Source organism: Lissotriton helveticus, chromosome 9 (assembly GCF_964261635.1).
Source record: "Lissotriton helveticus chromosome 9, aLisHel1.1, whole genome shotgun sequence".
NCBI classification, from domain to species: domain Eukaryota; kingdom Metazoa; phylum Chordata; class Amphibia; order Caudata; family Salamandridae; genus Lissotriton; species Lissotriton helveticus.
The window spans coordinates 1,228,614,401-1,228,640,051 of NC_136070.1; the positions used below are offsets into that span (position 1 = coordinate 1,228,614,401).

The 25,651-nt window shown below is 42.5% G+C and overlaps 1 protein-coding gene across 1 annotated transcript in view; it reads left to right on the top strand.

Annotated features, from left to right (window-relative positions):
• Positions 1-25,651, top strand: part of ALDH1L1 (aldehyde dehydrogenase 1 family member L1) — a 192,171-nt gene that overhangs the window by 104,920 nt on the left and 61,600 nt on the right. The window contains exons 5-10 of the mRNA XM_078661722.1: positions 5,890-5,991; positions 8,578-8,667; positions 10,329-10,466; positions 13,600-13,725; positions 20,985-21,076; positions 23,540-23,687. Of these exons, the coding sequence (XP_078517848.1) occupies positions 5,890-5,991; positions 8,578-8,667; positions 10,329-10,466; positions 13,600-13,725; positions 20,985-21,076; positions 23,540-23,687 (696 nt within the window). The remainder of the gene's footprint in view (positions 1-5,889; positions 5,992-8,577; positions 8,668-10,328; positions 10,467-13,599; positions 13,726-20,984; positions 21,077-23,539; positions 23,688-25,651) is intronic.

Consider the following 25,651-nt stretch of genomic DNA (forward strand, 5'->3'; position numbering starts at 1 on the left):
GTGGAAGAACGAGGCGAGGGAGTCGCAGAGGTCTTGTGACGGAGTGATGTCGTTGGTGCCGGTGCTGGGGTTGGAGAACTCCTTGACGATAGTGAAGAGCTCTTTGCTGTTGTGGGCGTTGTTGTCCAGTCGTTCCTTCAGGGATTTCTTCTTGGTGGTGCGGATGAGCTGGTGGTGCTTGCGGGTAGCGTGTTTGAGGGCGGTCATGTTGTCGGTGGTCCGGTCGAGGAGCCAGGCTTTCTCGAGGGTGCGGCAGGTCTTCTTGGAGTCCTTGAGGTCGTCGGTGAACCAGGATGCCTTCTTGCTTCTGGGTCTGCTGGAAGGGTTCTTTAGTGGCGCGAGGTCGTCGGCGCAGGCGGTCAGCCACTGTGTGAAGTTGCGGGCTGCTTCGTTGGGGTCCGTTGTGTTGGCGGGTGGGCTCTGGCTGAGGGAGTTGGTGAGCTGGTCTGCGGTGATCTTGCTCCAATTCCTGTGAGGTACCTGTTGCGGGTGGTGGTGGTGTGTCGTGGATCTTTTGAAGCTGAAGTGGACGCAGCTGTGGTCGGTCCAGTGGAGTCCGGTGGCGTGGCTGAAGGTGATGTACTTGCTGGAAGAGAAGACGGGATCAAGCGTGTGGCCGGCGTAGTGGGTGGGGGTGTTGACCAGTTGCTTGAGTCCGAGGTTGGCGAGGTTTTCCAGCAGGGCGGTGGTGTTGCGGTCCTTGTTGTTCTCCAGGTGGAAGTTGAGGTCCCGAGGAGGATGTAGTCAGTGGAGGGGAGGGCGTGCGGGCTGATGAAGTCTGTGATGTCTTCGCTGAATTGTGTGCGTGGTCCCGGGGGTCTGTAGACGAGGGTGCCTCTGAGGGTCGTCTTAGGGTCGGTGTGAATCTGGAAGTGGAGATGTTCGGCTGCGGCGAAGGCGTCGGTCGTGATGCGGATGGTGTTCCTGTGGACGATGGCCATGCCACCTCCGGTCTGGTTGATGCGGTCCCTCCTGATGATCTTGTACCCGTCCGGGATGGCGATGGCGATGTCGGGTGCAGAGGAGGCGTTCATCCAGGTTTCCGTGAGGAAGGCGACATCCAGTGATGTAGCGCCGAGGAGGTTCCAGAGTTCCACGGCGTGTCTGTGGACAGAGCGGGTGTTGATCAGGATGCACTTGAGGTAGTTGCTGCTGGTGTTTGTCTTGGCGTGTGCGGGGCAGGTTCGTAGGCAGGTGAACTTGCAGGTGCAGCAGGTGAAGGGTCCGTGAGTGCGTCTCAGGGTGGCTCGGCAGCAGGCGTGGGTCCGGCCGGCATTGAGTGCGTTGAGAGTGGCGGCGTCGTAGGTCAGTCGGGTCGTCTTGCCTCGGCGGGGAGGGCCAGGGGTCCTGGCGCTGTGCGCGGGCCAGGCACGGACGGGCGCAGACGGGCTTACCTTTGGCGCACCTTCAGCGCTCAATCGGCGCTCCCGCTACGCGCGTCCGCTGCGCGGTCGCTCTGGGGGCGTCATAAGTAAGGAGCCGGGAGGGAGGAGCAGCTGGGTGGCGGGAGCGGGGCGGCGAATGGAATCACAGGGGGGCGGGGCCGCAGGGAGGCAGCTGCGGGAAATTCCAAGAAGCAGCGGGCAGCGGGAAATTCCCAGGAGCAGCGGGAAATTCCCAGGAGCAGCGAGCGAAGGAATCTGCAGGCAGGAGGCGGCAAAGGCAGGTAGGAGCGGCAGCAGTGAGTGGGGCGACCAAGCCCTGTGGAGGGCTGAGCGGTCACTAAAGATTTCAATGAAGCATACGCCTATCTCAAATGTCTTCTCTACTGTTAGCTGTGACAAGCTTTATGAACTTGCACCAGTAATTAATTGTATTGAACTTAGTGTCGTCAGTAGATAAATAACCACTTAAGTGACTTGGTCTTCCATCATCTTAGCTTCTGACTGTAACACTCTTCCTCCAAGCCCCAAAAGTGCCTGCATTACTAATCCCTTTGAGTTGTGTACCATAAAGCAGCGTCAATGAGCTGCTCTGACAGATTCTGCTTTGTTGATGCGATTTCTTCATAAAAAACTGTAGAAAAGGAATAATGTTACAAGAAACACTTGAAGTGATGAGAACTCCTATGAAAGATCCCAACTGCAGACACTATTCCTCAAGACGTGTGGAGTTCCACACAGAGGTGGTGCCTTCAGCAGCATCCAGATTGGAAGGCTGGTCCTATGGGGACTGTAAAACCATGATCTTGCCTGACTTGAGTTGTGCTACCATAAGCAAAGGAACGAATTGTACCAAAAAGATTGCTCACTCAGAAAACTAGCATGTTGCTTTGAATACCGGTTGCATGCGGAATGTTCGGTAATGTATACTTTGCATAGATTTACACAAGTACTTCTAAAGTGTTTTGTGAAGCCCATAAATGTGCAACCTGTGTAAATCATTTGGACTTTCAACGAAAATCACACAGCGAGTTCAATTCTGTGATTTTTTTTACAAGATAAATGCTTCCAGCAATGCAGAATTAGTACCCATAATGCCAGAGTAAGGGCCAAGAAAATGGAACCCGGGTAACAGATATGGAAAGTGAATCATGCTTAATACTTTTAAAGTAACAACCTAGTTCTCATTCCCCCAAAATTACTCAAACAAAAAGCCCTGCCATGCTCCTTCTCAGGAAATGCCCTCAAAATCTGGTACTCCCTACCAGCAGATCTCAGAACCAACCCCTCCTTCGTGACCTTCAAAAAAACCTCAAGGATCTCTCAGAACCAACCCCTCCTTCGTGACCTTCAAAAAAACCTCAAGGATCTCCTCCTCGCTCGACACCTTTAGCCTTCGGACAAATACTCTGCAATACCTTCCCAAAGACTCTCCTTTTTGCTCTGTCTGTCTACCCTCTCTTATTTATCTGTGTATTTGTTGTAAAGCGCTCTGATACCCTCTGGTCTTGCCAAAGCTATATAAAAATCTCTAAATAAATAAAATAAATAAAGTCTATTTGAATTGCAAATTATATGACCTCTGTTGCAAACAATGGAGCAGCAGTGGATCTTGCATAGAGAGCTTTAATTAATTTCCGCCACTGGTAATTACTTTGGGTTGCATTCCATGCTTTCGTTTTTGCTCATCATTGACGGCAGCCAGAACTGGTTGATGGTCAAAGTGATGCAGGAGTGGTTTCAGACACTTCAGATACCAGTGTAGTGGGACTGGCTTCATCCCTTCACTCCTCGCGTCAGACATACTGACAGTGGTAGCAAAGGTTCCTGGCTTAAGTTCAGACTTAGTGGGGCTGATGTGGGAAACCTATGACCTACATGAGGGAGGGGGAATTCAGCGTATGCTCACTGCGACCCACCACATGCAGGTTGCTCCCAGGATTTAACTGATTGTTTCCTCCTTCCCTACCATCTTGCTGTTAAAAAGTAGCAGTTTGGCCGGCCTTAAGCCGCACACTCTAAAACTATCAGTGTGCAGCAGTGCGAAATGTGGGTGGGTCAAGGAACATGAAATATGTACCCACTAGATTTTTTTTTTAAACGAGATTATGATTTTATATTTTCTACTGCTGATCTCCAGAACTGTAAAAGATCTCCATAATGCTTGCCTACTGGTAGTAAAATGTTTCACAAATACAGTAACGATAATAGTCATTTGCATGTTAGATATAGATTGCTGTAATCCAGCCTCCTCATCTCACCTGAAGTAGTCCAAAAGCATTCGCTAAAGGATTTCATGATAATAAATTAGCTTTTATATAGTGCTTCATATAAGTTCAAACTCACCAGTAGTGTAAGCACTGTGGTACCAGGTTTACACCCAACCAATTTTATTCACATTAATCAACTGCAGAATGATAAAATGCCAAGGATGCCCGATGGGATTCAGATCAGTGATGTTTGCGTTTTATACAGATCTAGGTACCAACCACAATAGGCCACTCGCTATCTGAGAGTTTCTCCAGTTTCTCTGACCTCTTCTGTTGCCCTTTTTCTCTGTATATTTTATGAGTACATGGATCATTGTAAAACATCAAAAAGCTCTTTGTGGTATCTCAGTACAAACTAAGCATGGGTGGAAAATCCGTTCCGCACGCGGATTTTGCAGATTTTCGGGAAGTTCGCAATCCGCGAGATTCACGAATTTCCCGCAAAATCCGCGAGCGGAACGGATTGGGTCAAAAGTTCAAGCTGACTTTTTGTAACTATTTTAGAATGGCGCCGGCAAGCTGCCAGAGCCTCTAAAATAGTTACAAAAGTCAGCTTCAACAGGAAGCACTAATAGATAAATTAAAGCAGGTGCTAGAGTTGAAGCTCAAATTCAGTTACACAATCATTAATCACCCCAAACTTGGGGTGATTAATGACTGTGTAACTTAATTTGACCTTCAACTCGAGCACCTGCTTTACTTTATCTATTAGTGCTTCCTGTTGAAGCTGACTTATGGCTGAGGGCAGAAGGGCCCAAAGTGGGACAGAGGGCATGAGTTAGGCAGAGGGCAGAAGGGCACAGAAACCAGTGGGGCAGAGGGCAAAAGGGCACAAACAAGAGTGGGGCAGAGGGCAGAAAAGCACAAAAACAAGTGGTACAGAGGGCAGAAGGGCATAAAAAACGAGAGGGTGGCAGTGATGAACCAGGCAAAAAAAAACGCGAACACGCAAAGCGCCCCGCGAACACGCAAAGCGCCCCGCGAACACCCGCGAACACGCAAAAATAAAAAATCCACAAAATTCGTGAGAGTTCGCGAATTTTGCAGATTGCGAATCCGTAAATACGCAATTTCACGGATTGCGAATTCGCAAAACTCGCCCATACTTAGTACAAACGTCAGACCTTTTTCTTATCCATAAACCAAGCTTCCCTGTTTCTTTAGTCTTCTCTCCACATGTCCCCGAATCCAGACAGTCCTGTTAAATAAAACTCACTGTCTCTCAAAACATGTTTTCTCAAAGTATGGCACATGTTTAGTAACACAATCGAAGGAGTTAGTAATCTTGGAACAAACCAACACAGCCTTGCCTTCATAAAGGTGTTGAGTATATAATGCTAACATATCTAGAAATCACATTACTTTGATATATTTTCTTTGCTTAGGCAAAGAAGTCACGTAGTTAGGAGTGAAACTGCTGATAACAGGAGCTAAGACAAGTGTCCCTGTTTCTCATGAGTAAACAGTTGGGAGGCTTTAAATAAGACATATATACCAGAGTTTTACCTGCTGAGCTAACAGGATTTTAACTTTCTTGCTTACGAGTGTCAAGGTGGAATTGTTGCTTTGCCTCGTGGAGACAAGAAGGCCTACATATCCCACTAACATATCGGAATGCATTGTAAATGTGATTAAAATATGATCAAAACAACCACGCTGATATTAAAAGATTAGTCTAGTAGGCATAACAGTATGAATACATGTATATACTTACATTTCAAATACCTTTTAATTAAAAGTATTCTTTAACAGTGCATCCTTGTTTAGCAGAGTGATGACTTTCAAATGACATTTCTGTACGGAAGTTTTAATTACTGTTCTTGCATGTTTCCACTATATAAAGTAGGCAACATATGTATGTGTGTGCTACACAATAAAATAAATTACATATTTGTGATCTGTGATTACTCTAAAGTCAGACGTGTACATTACCTGTGGAGTTGGCAACGTCCATTTAAAGTGTACTTTATCAACGAGAGGAAACCTGTACCAGTAATCCTGGCCATGAGGATTTAACTGTGTTGTGATTTACCTTTGAAACATAGTTTGGGTGAAGCCTACTTTTTTGTTTATGAATACACAACTGTTGTTTGGTACACAACAATAATCTTTGTTTTTCAAGACCTTGAACAGGGAACTGTATGAGAAAGTGTTTATGTCCTGGAAGGGGATTGGTTTTCTTATAACTAACTACAACCATAGACCGAATAACGTGACAGCCATCTATGTTCTTGCAGGTGGAGGCTGTGAGGATGATCGCTGATGGGTCTGCACCCAAAATTACCCAACCAACTGAAGGAGCCACGTATGATCCCATCCAGAAGAAGGAGACCGCAAAGGTGACCTTGTCAAATAAAGCCCCACATGTACTAGATAAATATGCTGTCTATAGTCACCCATGAAGGTTGGCAGTGGACTTTCAAACGATGCGCTCTATTGTAACTGATGAACACCCACGGATACAGCAGATTTCTGACCAGCATTACTATTCTGTCCTTTGTGATTATGGAAAGGCACATTTTTATTGCAACACGTCTACGATCTTGGTTCCTGTCGATTCTGGCAACCAGTCTCACAATCTTACATGTCTAGCCAGTTCTTGGTGGTGTGGATTCTTCAGGCAGACATGAAGAGGTTGTGATCTGGATGGCAAAATCACAAATATTGGTTGGTGGTTCTATAGGTGCCTCCTGTAGCAAACAAACTACTATCCAGCGTACTTGACTCTGCGGCCTCTGCAGGTCTGGAAGATACTCTTTACCCACAGCTTGCAACAATAATTACTTTTATGGCACAGGTCAGCATTCTGCATTGGTATAATTCTGCATGGCATGCATGTACCTCTCAGAGCTATTAAACAGATACCTGTGCCACCTGAGTCACAAGGCTATATGGGTTGAAGCTTTAAACATTTCAATCTTCTAATGCAGTCTTGCATGTCTTAAGCAAAGAACAGTCAAGTCTGTATTAAACCAAGACAAAGTCATTTGGTAATCAATGTTATCTTTGTGACATAAGACTTACATAAATGGTCTCTGCTGCTAAATCTCAAGATTTCTTCTGTCATCCAGACATAGCATCCTAACTTACTCACAGAGAAAAGCTTTGTGAATCCAGACATAAGAGTGGTTCAATGGGACAACACAGTAAATACATCGCATGCCTTAACAGCGCATTTTTTACCCTGTATTTTTTTTACAATGCATGCCATTACCACTCATTGTTTATATATATAAAAACAATGTATTCGTGGGAGTAGACCTCCCACCCCCCCCCCCCCCAACTTCCCTTAAATGAGTGGTAAAGGCATGCGTTGTAAAGGCATACATTTGGTAAAGGGACTACGTGGTAGAAACCTCGTTGTAAAGGCTGTTTCCTGGTTCATAGGGATCCAAAATGATGACATTCGGGAGACTACAGCCAACCTGGTCTCCACAATGGTGGCCACACCAGATGGGACAACCTCCGGAACCAGTACCTAAAGTGCGAAATCTGGGGGTTGTCTTTGACAACAAGCTGTCATTTCAGCAGCACGCCAACGCGGTGGTTTCTTCCTCATTCCATATTTTAAAAAGGATCAAAAAACTTATCCCTTACCTACCATCTTCGGCAGGCAAAACCTTAGTCAGTACATTAGTTTTTTCTAAAACCGATTACTGCAATGCCCTACTTCTCAACGCACAACAAAAGGTCCTCAACAAACTACAGACAGTGCAAAATGCAGCGGCTAGGACCCTGCTATCCATTCCCAAATTTGCATCTGTCTCCCCCTACGTCCGACAGCTACACTGGCTGCCGTTGAGGAGCCGCATCAAATTTAAAGCTTTATGTATAGCTTACAAAGCTATCCACAACCATGGTCCCCTATACTTAAGACAAGCCTTCCGCCCGCTTGAACACCCAAGGACATTACGCTCATCCTCGGCTCACCTGCTAACAGTCCCCCGCATAAGGAGGGTCAACTGGGGAGACAAACGTTTCACGGTTGCCACAGCCAAACTATGGAACACACTACCCCTCCACATCAAATGTGCTCCAACACTGCTCAACTTCAGAAAAAATCTGAAAACTTGGCTGTTCTCAGCCTAAAATCTCATCCACCCGCTAGGGAGTTCTGCAACAATAGCGCCGAGACACCTTCGGGTATTTGCGCGCTCTAAAAATCGATAAAATAAATAAATAAATAAAATAAAAAGAAAATAGATCTAGGCATGGCAGTAATATCACAAAAGGCATTCTTATCGCATTTGTTTGAATATAAATGTAAAAGACTTGATACACAAAAATGTGCTCATGTGTGGGTAAGGCTTTTTCCGCATGCTTGATACCAGCACACTTTTAGATTTGTCTATGCTATCCGGACAGCTGTTGAGCTGCAGTCCTCTTCAGAGTACACCGATTCCAGGAATGGACGTGTTGTATGCATTTCCATCTCTATCATAGAGGTCTAAAAGGACCTATGTTGCTAATTTCTGCTCATATGGGATTACAGGTGTTGCCCCATACCCCTTCTCAAATATGCAAGACAGATAGTTGTGCGAGCTATTGGTAGGTACTCAGATCCTTGGAATATACAGTGGGTTGAAATCGTGAACAGACCTCACCCTATCGACAGCCACATGTGTAGGAAGTGCGCAAATGCATAATTTGAGGATCGGCAAAAGTAAACTTGTCTTACTTAGTATGCACAAGAGGTATTGATGTTCCAGTTACTGAAAATTGTGAATTGTCTAATTACAGATGTGTACATTTGGCTTTCATCTAAGCAGTATTTAGCAGGTCCACTAAAGTGTTTTGGACACTTATATCAAATAATACTTAGAGTTCTTATCCTGATATGTAACTTTAAAAAGGTATAGCTCACTTCAATCTTCTAAACAAGCAGTTTTCAAGCGCCACATGATTGTATTTCATTTTGATTTCAGATAAACTGGGACCAGCCAGCAGAAAGCATTCATAACTGGATCAGAGGGAATGATAAAGTTCCTGGAGCCTGGACAGAGGTTGATGGACAGGTGTGTGTGCAAACATTTGCAATTTGATGTGTCAGAAAAGCACTTTATAAGAAATCATGTCCTTTATAATAATGCAAACCTTGAAATTATTACATTCTCAATAAGCAGATCGATGAGTCATCATATTATTCAGTTGCTCAGACGTTTTCTGTCCCTTTTGAATTCTATAGACTAACGACCTATGATAGCTATGAGAGGAATTGTAACCTTCTTTTGTGAATGACTGTTATTTAACACCCCAGGGAGTGCTTAGAGCTTTTGACTCCTGAAATCTAAATTAGCTGTTAATTGTGTGAAGTTATCTGAGATTAGGTTTTGGGATTTGAGACTACCTTATAGTGTAAATTTGATTTAGATTATTAGAGTTGATTCTCTGTTTAGATCATTTGAATTACTATCTGTTTTGATTCTCAGGAGTAAATCTAAACTAGGATGCTTGACAATGACTCTAGGCCTGAATTCGTAGGCAAGGATCTAGTTTTAGTTCTTGAAAATAACTGCAAATATGGAATCTTTCTATCAACTCTAGATTTGGATTCTTATACATGACTTTATTATAGATTTGGGGTATGGGAAATAACGCTAGGTTTGGATTCTAAGATGTGATTCTGGATTTGTTTTTTTAGGAATGACTCTCCATTTGATGATTTAAATGTGACGCTAAATTTGGATTATTACAAGTCACTGTATGTTTCATTCTTGAAAGAGATCAGATTGTCATCATTTAGAGTGTCTTTGGACTCATGGGAGGGACTACAGATTTGGGCTCCTGGGAGTGACCTTGGGTTTTGATTTTCAAGAGATACCTCAGATTCTTTGAAGAGTTACAAAAAGCCTGATTTGTATAGTTTGGTGATAATTGAAATGTGTCAGACTTTAGAGAAAAGTGAAAAGTTGTGATGAGAGTCTACTGCTTGAATAGGACCTGCCACTGAAATTATTATCTGACAGTTTCTCTCATTTGTATTCCTTGCAACTATCTTACAAATTTGACTAGGCTTTATTATTATTAGGCTAGATGAGCCCAACCCAGGGATAGAGGGAGAATGCTGAGCAGATTGGATACTTGAGTTGTGTACTTTAGGTGCCGCTTTGCGCTGTGAGGGTTTTGGTTCAATTCTAATTTGCTGTTGGCTACTTTGAAATGTAACCGCTTTTCATATATATAAAAAATCTGGAGGAGGCTACCAATCTTTGAACCCAGTATGCATGACTGTGATGCAATGTGTATTAATTGGGCTTTTGTATGTGAATAGATTTTGCATTTAATAGTAACATTTCAGGTCTGTTTTGTAAGTTGTGTGGGTGCTTATAGAAATGTATTAATGTAAAAGAAGGTATGTTTGAGGTGCTTTGTAATTGGCTGTTTTTCTACATCTGGGTGTTACTTAGTAGAAGAATGATCCATATTATTCACAATGGTTGAGAAAGAATCTGAAATTTCATTCGCCGACCAAATGTAGTCCACAATTTGGACTCTTTTAGAACGTTCTGAAGCCTTCACCCATCCCTAGACACTCTGAGTAGAAGCCTGCCTTTGCCCTCACAAAGAGATTATTGATATGCAATTTTACGCATTACTGAAGCATATGAAAGTAATAGAAACAACAGTTACTCTTAATACCTAGTTTATTGCTCATGACTTTCATGTCTTATTTCAGAAATTAACATTTTTCGGATCTACATTTACAAGCAACGGGCCAACGCCAGATGGAGAAGTCCTGGAAATCCCGGGAGCCAGCAGGCCAGGAGTTGTCACTAAAACTGGACTAGTACTCTTCGGAAATGATGGGAAAATGGTAAATACGCAATGTACTATTCATCACAGGAAACACTGTCTGTTGGGTGTTTGAGATCTAGATATTCTTTTTGGGATTATGTCATCAGGTTCTTAAGGCAAAACAATTATATTTTTTCATGAAGTAACTAATTTATTAAGTAGCGAATAATGAGAATTCAAGAGAACTCAATAATGCTCAGGTTTGGAAAAATAAGTAATCACGAAGAGAAATGGAGGCTGTCTAGTGAAGGTTATTATTAGGGGTGGGCGGAATTTGCGTAATCATGCTACGCAATTCTCCGTGAAATGGTAAAAAATCTCTGCGAACATGCAGAAATTCCGCAAACACGCGTTTTGAGAACGCGAACAAGCAAAAAAATTTGCAAAGTCGCGGAACGCAGAATTTTGTGCAATTTTGCGTTCTCCGCGGAATGCAAAATTACCCAAATTCCACGAGCGGAACAGAATTTACCGTCCATGCCTAGTTATTATCCTATGTGTGACAGGACAAGTCCTATAATATGAATTACACATTTTAGGTTTGACGCCTTGTCCTCTTTAATAGGTTAATATACCTGGTGTTGTAGGTAAGGCCCTCTACTTTGGGTTAATACATATTAAAAGCCAGGTCAAATCTAGGTCAAGCCATCTAAGAAGGGTTAATATAGTTCAGGTCAAGAACATGCCTGTTCACTGACAAGATCCTTAACCCTAGGGCCTGGAGAATATGCATCATAAACTCATCACTCTCCTCAGTGTTCTCTCTGTGCCCATGCCACCTATTTATTTTGCTTATCCCAACTCTCACATCTCTCCCTTTTAGTCCTCCTGGCTTTGCTCTTCTCACTCACTAGTTGGCTTCTGTATTTTCATTTTTCTTCATGTAAAGGTTGACACTTTGGACTCTCTCTAGATTAATTTTCTCTTTACATTTCTGCATTAATGACCTGCTTTTCATCGCTATCTTTTTACTGCTATATCTCAACCAGAGCAACTTATTTTTCTGTGAGTGGCCAATCTCATCACTGCTCAACTAAATGTACTCTGCCCTTCCCTCGTTCCATCAGTCTGTCCTTACCGTCTCTCATACTTTACCGTTCTTTTTAATCTTTCCGTGTCAATCTCCATATTCTTAGCTAATTGAAAGAAACTCTGATCTGTAAATCAAATCAAAAGATTCCCTCAACCCCCCCCCCCCCTCCTGGTTACGCCCATCCTATCTCTCTTCCCTCTTTTTAAACTTCCTGAACATGTGGCCCATAAACATCTCTCAGACTACATAGACTGTAATGCTCTTATTACGCTTTAACGCCTTGGCTGCGGCAGGAATTCCAGCCCGGTGCTGGACATTCAAATCGCGGGCGTGGTCGTGACGGAACCCAGCTGTCATGCGCACGGGCCACCTGTGGCTCATGACAGCTGGGTTCCGTCATGAACATTGAACGGGTTAATCTTGTTTCCGGTCCACCTACTCAACCTACTGTGCTTCATTATTTCTGCTTACTACTACTTTCTGTTCTGAACAAGCACATCATCTTATTATTCTGCTACAGTGGTAGCTACCACATGGGCTGTTACCCTAGTTCTCTTACCACTCTAGCTGAATTTACAATGTTACATGGGCCAGTTAGTCGTGTCCCCACTGTCCATTGACTATGGTGTTCAACAGGGCACTGTCCTCTGCCCGTTTCCATTTTCTATTGACGCAACTGTCTTGGCTTCCGTCCTCTCTCCATCGGGCTTGCCTTCCACTTCAATGCAAAAGGCCTTAAAGTCTTTGTTTCCTTTTTTGTTTCTCTTTGCCCTGCTCTCTCTCTCTAACTACCTGTTGGCTTCTCAGCGCTAGTGGCCTCCATTAGAGATTGTGGAACTGAAAATCCTCCAATTTCTGGAAGAACCTATAAATACAGAGTACAGCCTGCAGGTGAATTTCCTTCACCATACTTATATTATTGTAGGTGGATTTCAGCCTGTGAATTTTATTCCAAATTTGGAGTTTCCTCCAAAAAGTGGAGGATTTCCCCTGTAACTCTAAATAAGGCTCCACTGCTCCAGGTGTCATCTTGTTCAGTTCAGCTTTACTGAAATATATCTCTTTCCATATGCTTCTCCCTATGTATGTTCACCACCTTTTTCCATTCTCTTTCTTCCTTCTCCTCTTACTCTCTGCTACAGTCTTGGCACTATATTTGAGTCTTCAGTCCCATTCTCTGTACACATGCTCTCTGGTTCCAAATTGTATAGGAATCGGTTTTATAATAAATCCATATTCTAAACTTTCCAATCAACAATAATTCTCGTGTCACTTTCAGTTCACCTGTTTTGATCATTGATTCCATTACTTTTCTGCCTTCCTGGCATTGTTTTTATTCAGTTTACAGTATATCTTCATTATTGCTGTCCAACTTCTTTATAATCCCCCCCAATAGCTCAGCTTTCTCCTTAACTTCATCTCTCAAACTGGCTACCATTTCATGCACATCTCTAATTCCACTTTCTTTTTTAGTGTCATCCAAGGTAAACATAGCCTTGCTGCTTCTAGCCTGATGTAACTTTATGTTTCTTCTCAAACTGTCCACTCTGCCACTCAACTTCACTTTGCCCCGCATTGTTACTTTCTGCTAAATCTTGTTTTGACCTTTTTTACTTTTCACTCCTATCCACCTCCCACTCAGTTCTATGGCATTTTCCTTAAAGGTAATCTTTCACTTTTCTTTTTTTTTCTCATTACAGCTTCCATTGTTCAGTTTCATTTTGTTTGTAGTGTTTTCTGTTCCTATGTACATGCCTGTGACAGAATAACGATAAACTATCTAAAAATGTAATAGCACAACCAATGCCCACATTTTAGAATGAGCAAATAGTTATTTGGTATGGAAAGAGGATAGTGCCTATAATAAACAAGAGGATGGCTGGTTTATAAATAATGACTAACCCTCACCTGTATGGGACAAGTCAAGTGGTCGAATGCTATAAAATGAATGTAAATAAACATTAAAGAGCATATGGAAGGGATAAGAGATAGCTTTAAAAAATGAGCAAGAATTGGCCTATTAAGAGTTAGTAGGTAAGAGAGTGATCTAATAGAGTTTATGAAGAAACTATCTTTTGCATGCAGTGGTTAAAAGAATTATGCTTTGTTGTACAAACAGCTAGTGGTAAAGAACATCCAGTATGAAAATGGGAAGATGATCCCTGCGTCTCAGTACTTCAAGTCCTCAGACAGCACCGCCCTGCAGCTATCGGATGAAGAGAAGAAGGTCTCAGGGGAGATCCGGGTGAGTGTTTTGATGAAAAGACACTCATAACAGAGGGAATTGTCTTGACAAGTGTTGCAACTCTTAGTAAGTTCCCATCTAGAGCCTTAACTTTAATGTCTGTAGTTTCTCCTGCCTCTATCCTTCTTTGATCATGATGCACTTTAGTAAATGTGCAAGAGCTCTGCAATTTACATTTCGGATGATTTTGGAAAAATAGTAATTGCACAAATCAAGATTGATAGGTAATTGATGGAACAGCATCATTCTTGGTTAGACCTGCGGCAGAGTTCCCCCAAAGCAAACTATTCTAGTACCTAAAAGCTGTGAGGAAACCTAGGCTTATCCATGGTAACCTAAGGGCCTGGCTTCTCTTGGAGAAAATGTATGTGTAATATGAACAGCAATGCCAAAGCACGTTCAGTCTCAGAAATGAACAGACCAGTTCAGATAAAAATAAAACACCCTAGCAATAGACATTAAGAAGGTTAGAAGTATGAATCAATAGGAATGCAGAAAACAAAGTTGAAGAAGTCTTAGCATTTAAAGCAGTTTCTGATTTCTAAATTCTACTACAGCAGCTCCTTGGCTTGACTTTTCCAAAAACGTCCAATAGAGAAATGCAATGTTTGTTTTCAGGACTGAAACCAAACCGAGTCCTTTTGAAAATGTTTTAAAGCTGTTCAATTTTTAGGAAAATATGTTTTGCCTAAAAATACCTTGTTGCTCATTCGCATCAGCTGAGCATGCTTCAAAAGATGCGGTGTGAAGGAACCGTGAGTCTTTGACCGGTGCTTCAAAGATATCTGCACTTTTTAGAGTCGTTCCTTAAACTCAAGCCAAGGCTATCAGTGGGAGGTAGGCCTAATGAACCTTCCTTTTAGGAGCACAAGTAGATGTCCAGTAAGAAATGCTTTTGCTGGTTTTCCCCAAGGGAGCACTGCACACTCTGTTGCCTTTCCTAGAGGGTTATAGAGCTGCCCGCCAGCCCCGATACTCTGTTTTTAAAATCTCACATTTGGGTGGTGCAAAGCCATATTGCATATTCCTGCAGCCCACATTGTGCATTTGAAATCTATGACACTTGTGAATGTTTTGTGCATTTTCACAGTGTACCTGCCTAAAAGTGAAATATGCCCATTGGTGTGTGCCAATTGCACTGAATGTTCCACTGAAAGAAACACATGCAGTAAAGTGTTTGCTACTCTCACTTCCCACAAGTACAGAAATTCCAACGATTTAGCTCCATAAAAATAAAATAATTTGGATACACCTTGTTAAAATTGCATATTCCTACATTAAATATTCTGTCACCAGCCATTCGACTTTAAAGATAAATTTCATATTTTTCCACTCAATACAAGCTAGTCAAATTTCTGGCCAGACTCCAGGCAGTAGACTTGGCTGCATCATTCCCTTGACAAACAACATCCATCATGTGGCCATGTAAGTGAACGTCATCTTCAACCTTCTAAGAAAAACACATGACTCCCCTGAGGTCTTTAACACTATCTGTTCCAGAATGTCTATGCTTTCCAGCACAATAAGCCCTCAAGGTTTCTAATCTCAGAGTATATGCATAATCATCCTCAACAGGAAACAAGGTTAAAGATTGACTTTTTAAACTCTTGCACAGCGTTAGTACTCATGAATAAGTTTGTTATGTATTAATGGTCTCATTCCTCTTTTTGCTCACCAGAATTACAATGTTACATTAATGACATGGAAAATCTGCAATCATGGCAGATTTTGCACAGCACTACGGTTAGGACTGGGGCAGAAATATGGGTGTTCCCACAGCTAAGTAAAGTAGCCATCAGAAAAGTAAACAAAACCACAAAGTCGTAACTTATTCAATATTCACATATCGTGGCAATATTTTTTCTCCAGAAATGTATTCATCCAATTCATTCAAATAATCTTTATTTCGGTCATAGACCATAAAAGATGCAAACATACAATCAATAAAAAACATCATTATGACAATGTTTATCAACGTTAAAAAGAAGTACATAAATGAATATCATGAGAGCTAAAAACGTTGTTAAAAGCAAAATACAAAAGTTAAAAATGTTAAAAAAGAGATACAACAAGGACAAATACTAAGCCAACGATATGCATGTATCGGACCTAAAATGGGCTAGGGATAACAATTTCATCGGGTGATATTATTAAGAAATGTATTCCAAAAGAAGTTGAGTAAGAATGTCCATCAGGTGGAAACCTTCTACATATTTTCAGGGCAGTGGTTTTAAAAGGTTTTACATCAAGAAATACTGTTTGCTTGAAAGAAATAAACAAATACTCTTACTACACTAATCTCAGCGATTTTTCGTAGTTAACATTCAGGAGAAAAGACACACATGGGAATACATGATTTGCTTTGTTTACTACGCATTGTCCTTGGTTTTTTTGTGAATTCTCAGAAAGTGGAAATTCTACGCAAATGTTTAAAGTATGTGAATGATTTGCAGGTTTCTGGTTTTCTTTAAAATGTATGAGGCCCACTTCAAATGTGCTGAGCATGCTCAGCAACTCAGGTTCTAAATTATTCTAAAGCACATATCACATCAGTTTTTTGCTAAAGACTTGCCAGTTTTTAGGGTAAAAGTAATTAAATTGTTATATCAAATTAAAAAATCACAGTTAACAAGAAGAAGGCCCCTTAAATGTTACTGTCAGTGGTCAGTTCTAATCTTACACTAGGCCAGACATTGTAGCATACAAACTGTCCTGACTGACTACTTGTAGATGTGTATATACCATCTGTGAGAGGTGGTACTTAATCTAAATAAATCCATAAGCCCAAATGCCACCGGAAGCATTTTCCAGTCAGCTTAATGGAAAGGGAGACAAGCACAGCTAACCCTGAGTCATTCGGTTTTAGCCTTCAAAGCAGCAAAGGAGCATTAATAGCGCTATTGTCAGGAGCCAATTGGTTATTATTACAGGATGGCCAGCACAACAGTACTTATAGAATGTAATTGAGTCCAGAAGGGGAGAGATATTGCACTAATGTATGGATAACTGCATGCCTTAATTGGAGCAGTGGTGGATGCTGAATAAGCAACTCAGATGGCTAAAGGTTATAATGTTAAGAACTCTTGCCTGGTGGTCAAAGGATGCACCTTTATTGAATAGTATGCTTGTAAATGTAAATGGAAATTGATACTTGTATAGCGCACTACTCACCCACAAGGGTCTCAAGGCGCTTGTACGAATACCGCTGTGGAACCCATCCTGGCTTTCCCTGTGAGGTGTCCACTCCTGGGCACCCCCAAGGTGGAGGCCAGGCATCCTTAGCGTTGTGGGGGCTGTTGTGGAGATTAAGCAAGCTATTGCCCAGAGTTGCATAGTGGGACTCCATGATTGGAATAGGCACCGAGGCGAGAATTATCAGGTCCGTGGAATTTTTGAGCCCAAGACCCGCCGAGGCAGGGAATTGAACCCTGGTCCCGGGCTAGACCTCTGCATCAGGGTCTGCCGCTCTAACCATTGAGCCACACTTCTCCACCTTGCTTGAGAGGTCAATTTGTGGAAAATGGATGCCAGTACCGTTCCAGGCTTTTACTGCATTATTAAAGTATGTTATGTTTTACCACAAGAGCACTGTTGTATGGGGAATCCATTTGATTGGCTATCAGAGGGTGCACCCGCAGACTTAAGGTGAGCTGAGTGATGTCCCACAAGGATCAAACAAAAGAAGTCATAAGGAAAACCTTTTTTTAAATTGATCTTTACACAATTCTAGGGAAACAAGTTTTTTTCAAGTATATCCTTGCCATTACGCTGGTAGCTCACTGAGTGGCAAGGCAAACCTCTGGAAATGTGTGGGTGTGAGGTATGATATTGTCAGGGATTTTCCAGCGAGCTCCCCCATTCCGCCTAGTCCGGACAAAATGAGGACAGACGCCTTGACATCCAGGACCTCTTGCTTGGAATCATTTGCACAGGTCTCTTTGGAGGACTCATACCAAGCCATTTCGGCCATAAAATCTGGTTCCCCATTTGATCCATGCCCGCCCATAGTTCTTCGAACTCTGGTTGCGGATTTAAATCCAATAATCAACAGTATCATTAACTCCTCGCTGGCTACTGCTGTAATCCCAGAGGATTGGAAATGCGCAGCGGTTATGCCGCTGCAAAAGAAAGCCCTGTCAGACCCAACCACCCTGTCTAACCTGCGACCAATTTCCCTATTACCGGCAGTATTTAAACTGACGGAGAAGTTTGTCAATCATCAACTGTCAAATTTCCTAGAGGAGAATAACATCCTTCACTCCAATCAATCGGGGTTTCGGTCCAAGCACTCGACTGAGTCCGCTCTTTTGTTCTCGGCCGAGACATTACGCATGGCATTGGACCAGGGGAAGAAGGCCGTCTTGATTTTACTCGATCTATCGGCGGCCTTCGATACGGTCGCCCATCCAATCTTGATCGACCGCTTGAAGAATGCAGGTGTGGGTGGAACTGTGCTGGCATGGCTTGCTAACTTCCTGTCTCTGCGTCGTCAGGTAATAGTACTAGGTGACTACAAATCGGAGGAAAAGACTATCAACTCAGGGGTCCCACAGGGCGCTAGTTTGAGTCCTGTCTTATTTAATCTTTATATGGTCCCCTTGTTAGAGCTGATTGTGTCTTATCGGATTGAAGTCATAGCGTACGCTGACGACACTCAGTTGATCCTGGTGCTGGACAGGGAGCTGCCAGGGGCAGAAGAAAACTTGAGGAACTGTCTCCGGGCTACCTTTGAGTGGATGACCAACAATCACCTCAAGTGCAACTCGGGGAAGACAGAAATAATATCTTTTGGTCCTCTAAACATGTTTTCCCCCTCACAATGGTGGCCTGAGGGCGCTGAAGCTCCCCCTAACACTATTGCCTCTGCACGAAATTTGGGAGTCAAATTTGATGCCCAACTTTCTTTTAAACCGCAGGCAGTAGCCGTGGCGGGCTCGTGTTTCCAGATCATCAGATCACTGAAGAAGTTTTTTGATTTGCTGCCTTTAGAGGCCAGGAAGACTGTTGCAGTGGCCCTTATAACATCCAGACTGGACTACTGCAACAGTCTTTATGCAGGCACCAATAAAACGGTGCTGCATAGGCTGCAGATGGTTCAGCATGCTGCAGCTCGCCTGGTTTTACGCTGGCCAAAAAGATCATCGGCCACGGCAGCACTAAAAACTTTACATTGGTTGCCAATTCATAAGCGAGTTCTTTTTAAAATTCTCGTGATTGCTTTCAGAGCCTTTCAGTCCCAAGGCCCTAAATATCTTCGGAGGGGATTTCAACACTACACGCCAACGCGATGTTTGAGGTCTGCCAATCAAAACCTTTTAGTTGTCCCTAGATTTAGATTAGCCACTAAGGGAGGGAAGTCCCTCTTCGTGCTGGGTTCAAAAGCCTGGAATAAACTGCCAGCTCAGCTCCGTTGTATAGTCAAGGAGGTTGACTTCAGAAGATCATTGAAAACATGGATCTTTTCGCTCTCTGACGCAGCCTGCAGAGCTTTGGTGTAATAATTGTACAGTGTGTCACTGCCTTCTGTCTACCAACTCATCTCCATCAGGGTTGGGTGTGGAGCGCCAAGATGCTCCTCGGAGCGATAGCCGCGCTATAAAAATGTGTGCTTACATTACATTACATTACATGATATGTAACCATGCAACCAAACAACATACCTAAAGAAATAAAGCACACAAACCAAGTTAGATTAACAAATTAAAAATGTAATAAGCAAAATGCAATAAAAGGAAGATACAAAATGAAAAACAAAAACATTATTCCAGGACTATATATTCCACTAACACATTGAGTTACAAAAGAGGACTACATTAAAAAAATAAAAACATGGGCTTCTCTAGGAAACGTAGTTACTATTTATTTAGTTAAGTGGTAAGGATAGACTTGTGCATCAAAAAATAAAAAGTGGCTATTAGAGGGTAATAATTCACAACCAATATTCACTGGCAGTACTTATAGCTGCTGGTGGGGCTGCAGTGAAGTAACTCCACTTTTTCATTGATTGCTGTTTCTCCATGGTGATGCATCATTCTTGCAGGTAATTTTATGTTCTAGGTCCAGTGAACAAAGACCTCACAAAAATCATTCAGGCTGAGAGGTTACAACGAATGATAACAGGTTAAGAAAGCTCTTTCAGTTCTCCATCAGGGATCTGAAAGTCTGCAGTAGAACACCAGATTTCCTCTGTTTAATGACCTTTCAGCTCCATGCATTTCACACGGCAAGAGTTTCTCCTGCTGGATTTGAGGGATTTACAACAAACCAAAACTGCACTCATATAATGTAGTAGGTCCAAATCCTCTTGAAGTAGCTTCCACTTACTTCATGGTCCTTCTACTTGAGACACCTCAGACTCAGCAGACAGGTCTCATGGAATATTCTGCGCTGTATGCCACAGCCAAAGACCACATTTTCACTAATTTCTCTGTTTACATTTTTAGCGTATATATTTAGATTCTGATATTTAAGCTTCTGGTCAAGGATCCCTTTCCTGATATTTTCAATAGCAGGCAGGACAGGAAAATAACCTAATTAGCCAAAAGGAGATTTGTTTTCCACTTTCCAAATGTAATATGAGGGCCAGTGAACCCTGCGTGGTTTAAAAAAAATGTTTCTGTCAAGTATGAAAATGGTAGGTACCGCGAAAGCAATCCCGGAAAAGCTAAGGTGTCCCACTTCACCTTTCTCAGATATATAGGTGCTATTTCCTATTTCATGAGTACTGGACCTTGAAGAATTTGTGTGTTCCATCTCAGCTAAATCCAAGATGATGAAAGCCTCTTTTGATGTGTTGGATGTCTGCTGGTACTGGGCACTCCTCCCTCCATCAACCAGCTCAGACCCCATTTCAGTTTCATACCGCACACCTCTACTAAACATCAGGGAATGGTGTCCCATGGTGCATGGATAAAAAGTCCAACAAGGGCCTGTGTCCAATAGATCAAGGTGATAGGGGACATTGACTCCTAGTTATCACTTTTAAGCAGGTCTATGCTGAATCCTGCCCCTCGCCTCCAGGATTGCTGCTCTACCACCCTTTGAAGGTGATAGGTGACATTTGCACCTGAATCCTGGCCGTGAGATACCAGACTACAGCAAATATAAAAATATTCAGAAGCGTGTCAAACAATGAAAACTGTAGGAGCACTTAAGCTGGATAGAATTTCTTACCTGGTAACAGTTCCTATAGGTTTACATTCTCATGGTGTTGCGGTATGTAGAATAGCTTAATAATGCCATGTGTTTCTTATTCATAGGCTGCCTGGGAAAGGATCCTCACCAATGTGCTCACTGTTGAGGACTCCACCGACTTCTTCAAGGCAGGAGCTGCATCCATGGATGTTGTCAGGTAATGGTGTGACCCATGGTTCTTTCACAGTGTGTTGAGAGCAGGCCTACTTAAGAGATCAATGGAAAAGACACAATTTGTTGTTAGAAGTTTCATTGTGATCCACTGATAACCAATTGACCACTTCAACATGTTGGAATATGGACAGCTATTTCATGGCACCTGTCTAAACCTGAATTGCAGTTAAATTTTTCCTGAGCATATTATTAACTACTCTTGTACCTGTTTTGTGTCAGTATATGATTATTATACCATCATCATTTATTCTCAGAGCCACCTCCTGCTGCTTTTGAGCTCTACATTAAAAAAAAACAGACATGAAAGAGGCAAACTCAGTGGTGTCATTTTAGCAAAATCCTAGCAGAAGTCTCATAATGCCTTTAACAACAGATGATATAAGTGACTGATGTCTTACTACCATCGACTTCCAGTCTAAAGACGCTAAATATATTCATTAAACAGACTTTGTTCCAAAAAAGGCTTTGGCAAGGTGATAGATAATGTTTTATAACAGGTATGGAAAGCCAGGTTCTAAATCCAGCAAAATCTAAGATATTAATAATTTCCAAAGATTAATTGTCAGATTGGTTAAATTGCTAGGGCTCCGGAGCAGTTTGTAAACAGCATTACGTTGTCCGCAATCATTACACCTGACCACACTTAACTAGTGCCCATGGACACGGTGAAGGCAATTATGCATTTAGGTATTCTGGGTGGTCTCTGAATGTAGAATGTATTTAGAGCACCTTCTCTACAGTCACCATGTGAGTCTGCATGTGAGCTTCTACCTGGTTACAACATGTTTAGTGCAGCAGATTATGCGGAGAGCCGGATATTTGGAAGCCCAGGCTGAACCAGACATTTCCTGGGCATCCCTGCCCTGATGTGTGTAGACAGTAAAGTTCCTGAATCATACTATTCCCCGGCAGGTTCCTGCATGCATCATACTGCTGCATGCAATAGCTTTTAGGCCATGCATGGCCTCGTCCTGCCAAGCCCAGCATAGATGGCTGGGAACAGCCTACATCAGTTACCAACAGTACCCGTGACAGCCTGGTGCTAGGCCGTATCGAGCTGCTAATGGCCAGATTCTCCAAGGGTCTTCACATCAGTGGCTTATCCCGTGAGGCACAGAAGCGAGGAAATTGCAGGACCCAGACACACTGATTGCATTGCATATGAAGTAAATGGGTGATGCACACAAAGGTTCACTAAACCTTTGGTTGCCTACTGAGAACCAATTGTGATCTTAATTCACCACAGCTGTCGGGGCAAAGTATGTGCTCATAGCTTTTAGCCCACAGCCATTTCCGTGAGACTTTTCTTCCGCTCAGTAATTTCAGGCATAGCCGACTTTAAGTGGACTTGAGGAATGTTGCAGGAGAGACTTGCCTCAAACCTGCCCTCCAGTGCTTATTATCACCTCATCATTTATTGTTCTCCCTCATAAAGCAGATGTAGGGCACTCCTGAAATATACCACTATAAATTGAGGAGGTAACATGCCTGTGTTCAAAGCGAAAGGAACATTACTTCTCCAGAGAACTTGAGTTTATGAGGTGCAATGTGACTGCCTATATGTTTCCTCAAATTCAGTGCATCTTCATCTGCTCGCCGTACCATTAATGCGGAGAAGACTTAAGCATAGAACTAAGAAAGGCCTTCCCTTCCCTTCTCTTTGTAGTTCTGAAGAACAGGAGTTATTCTTGGCCCCATGTCATCTGCTGTAATTCCTACTTCTTTCCCTAAGCCACCTATGTTTTCAGATACTCGAATATATCTGCTCAATTTGTGCAAACCCTGGGTGTCTTGCTCGACCCCAACTTAAGCATTAGGTCCCAGGTCAGCTCTGCCATCACATATTTCTAGTTGGTGTGCCAGCTCATATACACACTTTATTATCAAGATCCTTCACCACACTGTAGTTGTCTCACTGGACAATCAAAGGTCGATTATGCCACTGCCATTCTAGTCACCCTACCAGAATGCTAACACAACTGCAGCTACAGTGCTCTGAATGAAGCTGGATGAATTCTGCGTGAGCTCAAAATAAGGAAATCCACGTCTCCTTGACTGAATATTCTGTCCACACAATATTTCTGTTTCCGATATACTGTCAGTGATCCAACACACAGGTTGTTGTCACTGTCTCCTTGTTATCTCACATTGTCCTCTTTCTCACTCTGATAATTTTACATCATCCCATTGTCACACAATTTTTCAATTCCTCTACTCAAATCTAACTACCCTTTCTCTCTGCTGCTGTCACTCACTCATTTTATTCCCTCATTTTGTCACTGTGCTTTTCTTGCCCATTTGTGTGTTATTTCTAATTAAAAGCATAATTGCAGTGGCCATGTCACCCCCTTTTTTTTTTACCTTTTGACTCTATCGCTTCTATGAGTATTGGCCGGGAGATCACAGTTGCTCACACCTCTTGCTCTTGGGTTCTCGTTGTACGCAGACTGGTAGAGGAGGTGAAGCTGAAATGCGGCGGCCTGCAGTTACAGAATGAAGATGTGTACATGGCGACAACATTTGGAGAATTTATCCAGATGTTGGTGAGACGAATGAGAGGAGAAGACGGAAAGGAAGAGCTGGTCATTGATTATGTAGGTATCTCTGGCCCTTGGGCATCATGCCCTGATTCCCTGAGGGTGTGAAGGCAATGCATCCGAAATGAGGAATTCCCTAAAGGGGAAAATGCAGCTTACTGGTTTTCTGGTTGGCGTGTTTGAACAGTATTGATGGAGCAAAAGTCAAGGATGTTTACATGAATATTGTGCTTATATGTTTAGCCTTCCAGGTTAATTTCAGAATGTACACGTCACCTTGGAGCACAGTTTGAACAGGACTTGCCATTTTGAGAGAAAATGCTACAGGACTTGATTAAATGTTTTCTTCTGGTTAGCAGGTGGGAGATTCAAATAGGAGAGGCAGTGGGAAGTAGTTGCAGGTTGGTTGGAGATGCCTTCTAGGGTGAAGTGTCTGCCTTTCAGCAAGTACCAGTCAGGCTGATAGGCAAGATGTTGCATTGAGTCAGCTACTACACATTTTTTAGATGATGCTTCAAATACAGTAGAAAGGGTCCACGTGGTTGATATTGGTGCTACTGAATCTCTAGATTGTAAATTGATTTCTGATGTTCTTCAATCTTAGATATGGGTTTTTTCAGCCACTTAGAAACATTTCTTTACATTATTACTTTCTGTATCTGGAAAGACTTTTATCTGTACAGTTGTGTTATAACAATGATATCCTTGCAGAGCTCTTTTGGGTTCAACAAAATATTGTGTGTTCGCTTTTGTTGCTGAATTGTTTTGCTGTTAGTTCTCCAGACTTTGGTGATGAAATACTAAATACAATTATGTTCATTGGGCATCGTTCATACAATGTGTAAAGCTTCATGTGAAGTAATATATACCATGTGTTACATTTGATTTGCAGTGTGATAGAGTGAAAAATGGCCTTTTAAACGCCTCATATGAAAATGTTGACCCAAAAGATTTGGTTTGCGTATTTTCTGTTTCGAGTATGTAAATCAACAATCTGTGAGACTCTTCAGGGAACCGTAAAGTTTGTTGGTTTGCTTAGGATTCTGTGCAGTTTTAATGTACTGTGTGCTAGTCTCCTCTCCCTGGAGTGTGACTGATTGTGGAGTGCAGTATGTGTCATATTAGAGGTTTGGTTTAGGTGAGAACCTTTACATAGTGTTGAGTTGGGGAGAGTGCTACCTAAGTAGTGTGAACGTCACACTCACTGCAGTTATGTCCTTTATAGTTGGCCTGGGCGGTAAATTCCACTCCGCTCGTGGAATTTGCGGAATTTGAGTAATTTCGCGTTCCGCGGAGAATGCGGAATTGCCAAAAATTCCCTTCATTCGCGGAATTTTTTGCTTGTTCGCGCTTTCAAAATGCTTGTTTGCGAGATATTTCTCCCCGAGCACGCAAACAGCGTTCGCGAACAGGAAAAAAGCATTGCGAACGGGCGGAACAAGCAATTCCGCGTGTTTGCGGAACTTTTGCGTGCTCGCAGAGATTTCGTATTTTTCGCTGAGCTTTGCGTAGCACGGCTACACAAATTCCGCCCACCCCTACTTTATAGGCAGGTTTTGGTTAGTATTATGCTACAAGTAGTCTGTTGAAGAGAGATCTCCAGGCCTGTTACAGTCAGGAGGAATACAGGCAAGTGTGTCTGTCTGGTTAGTGGAAGGACAGCACCCTCTCTCAGTGTCAGTTGGTTGTGTTGAGTGCAACCTGTGAGTGTACTACGAAAAGTTTGTATTAGGGGAAGAAGAATACCTTTTGTTTTAACATTGTTATTATTATTTGGCATGGAGATGTGTGTAACCTGTGATTAATATGTGGTTTGATTTAAGGGAAACAAAGTCATTGCATTGTTCTCATTGTGTAGCCTCATTGTCTTGTCTGTTGTTGTTAGGAAGTCAAGGTGTTGGGGATTCTTTGTGTGATTAGTTTGGCATGTGTGCTTTTGGGACTTGTTTGCATGCAGGAGTGTCCTCCTGTTGTGTAATGAGTTCAGTCAGCATTTCCTAAGAATGAGTAGGTTGGCTGTA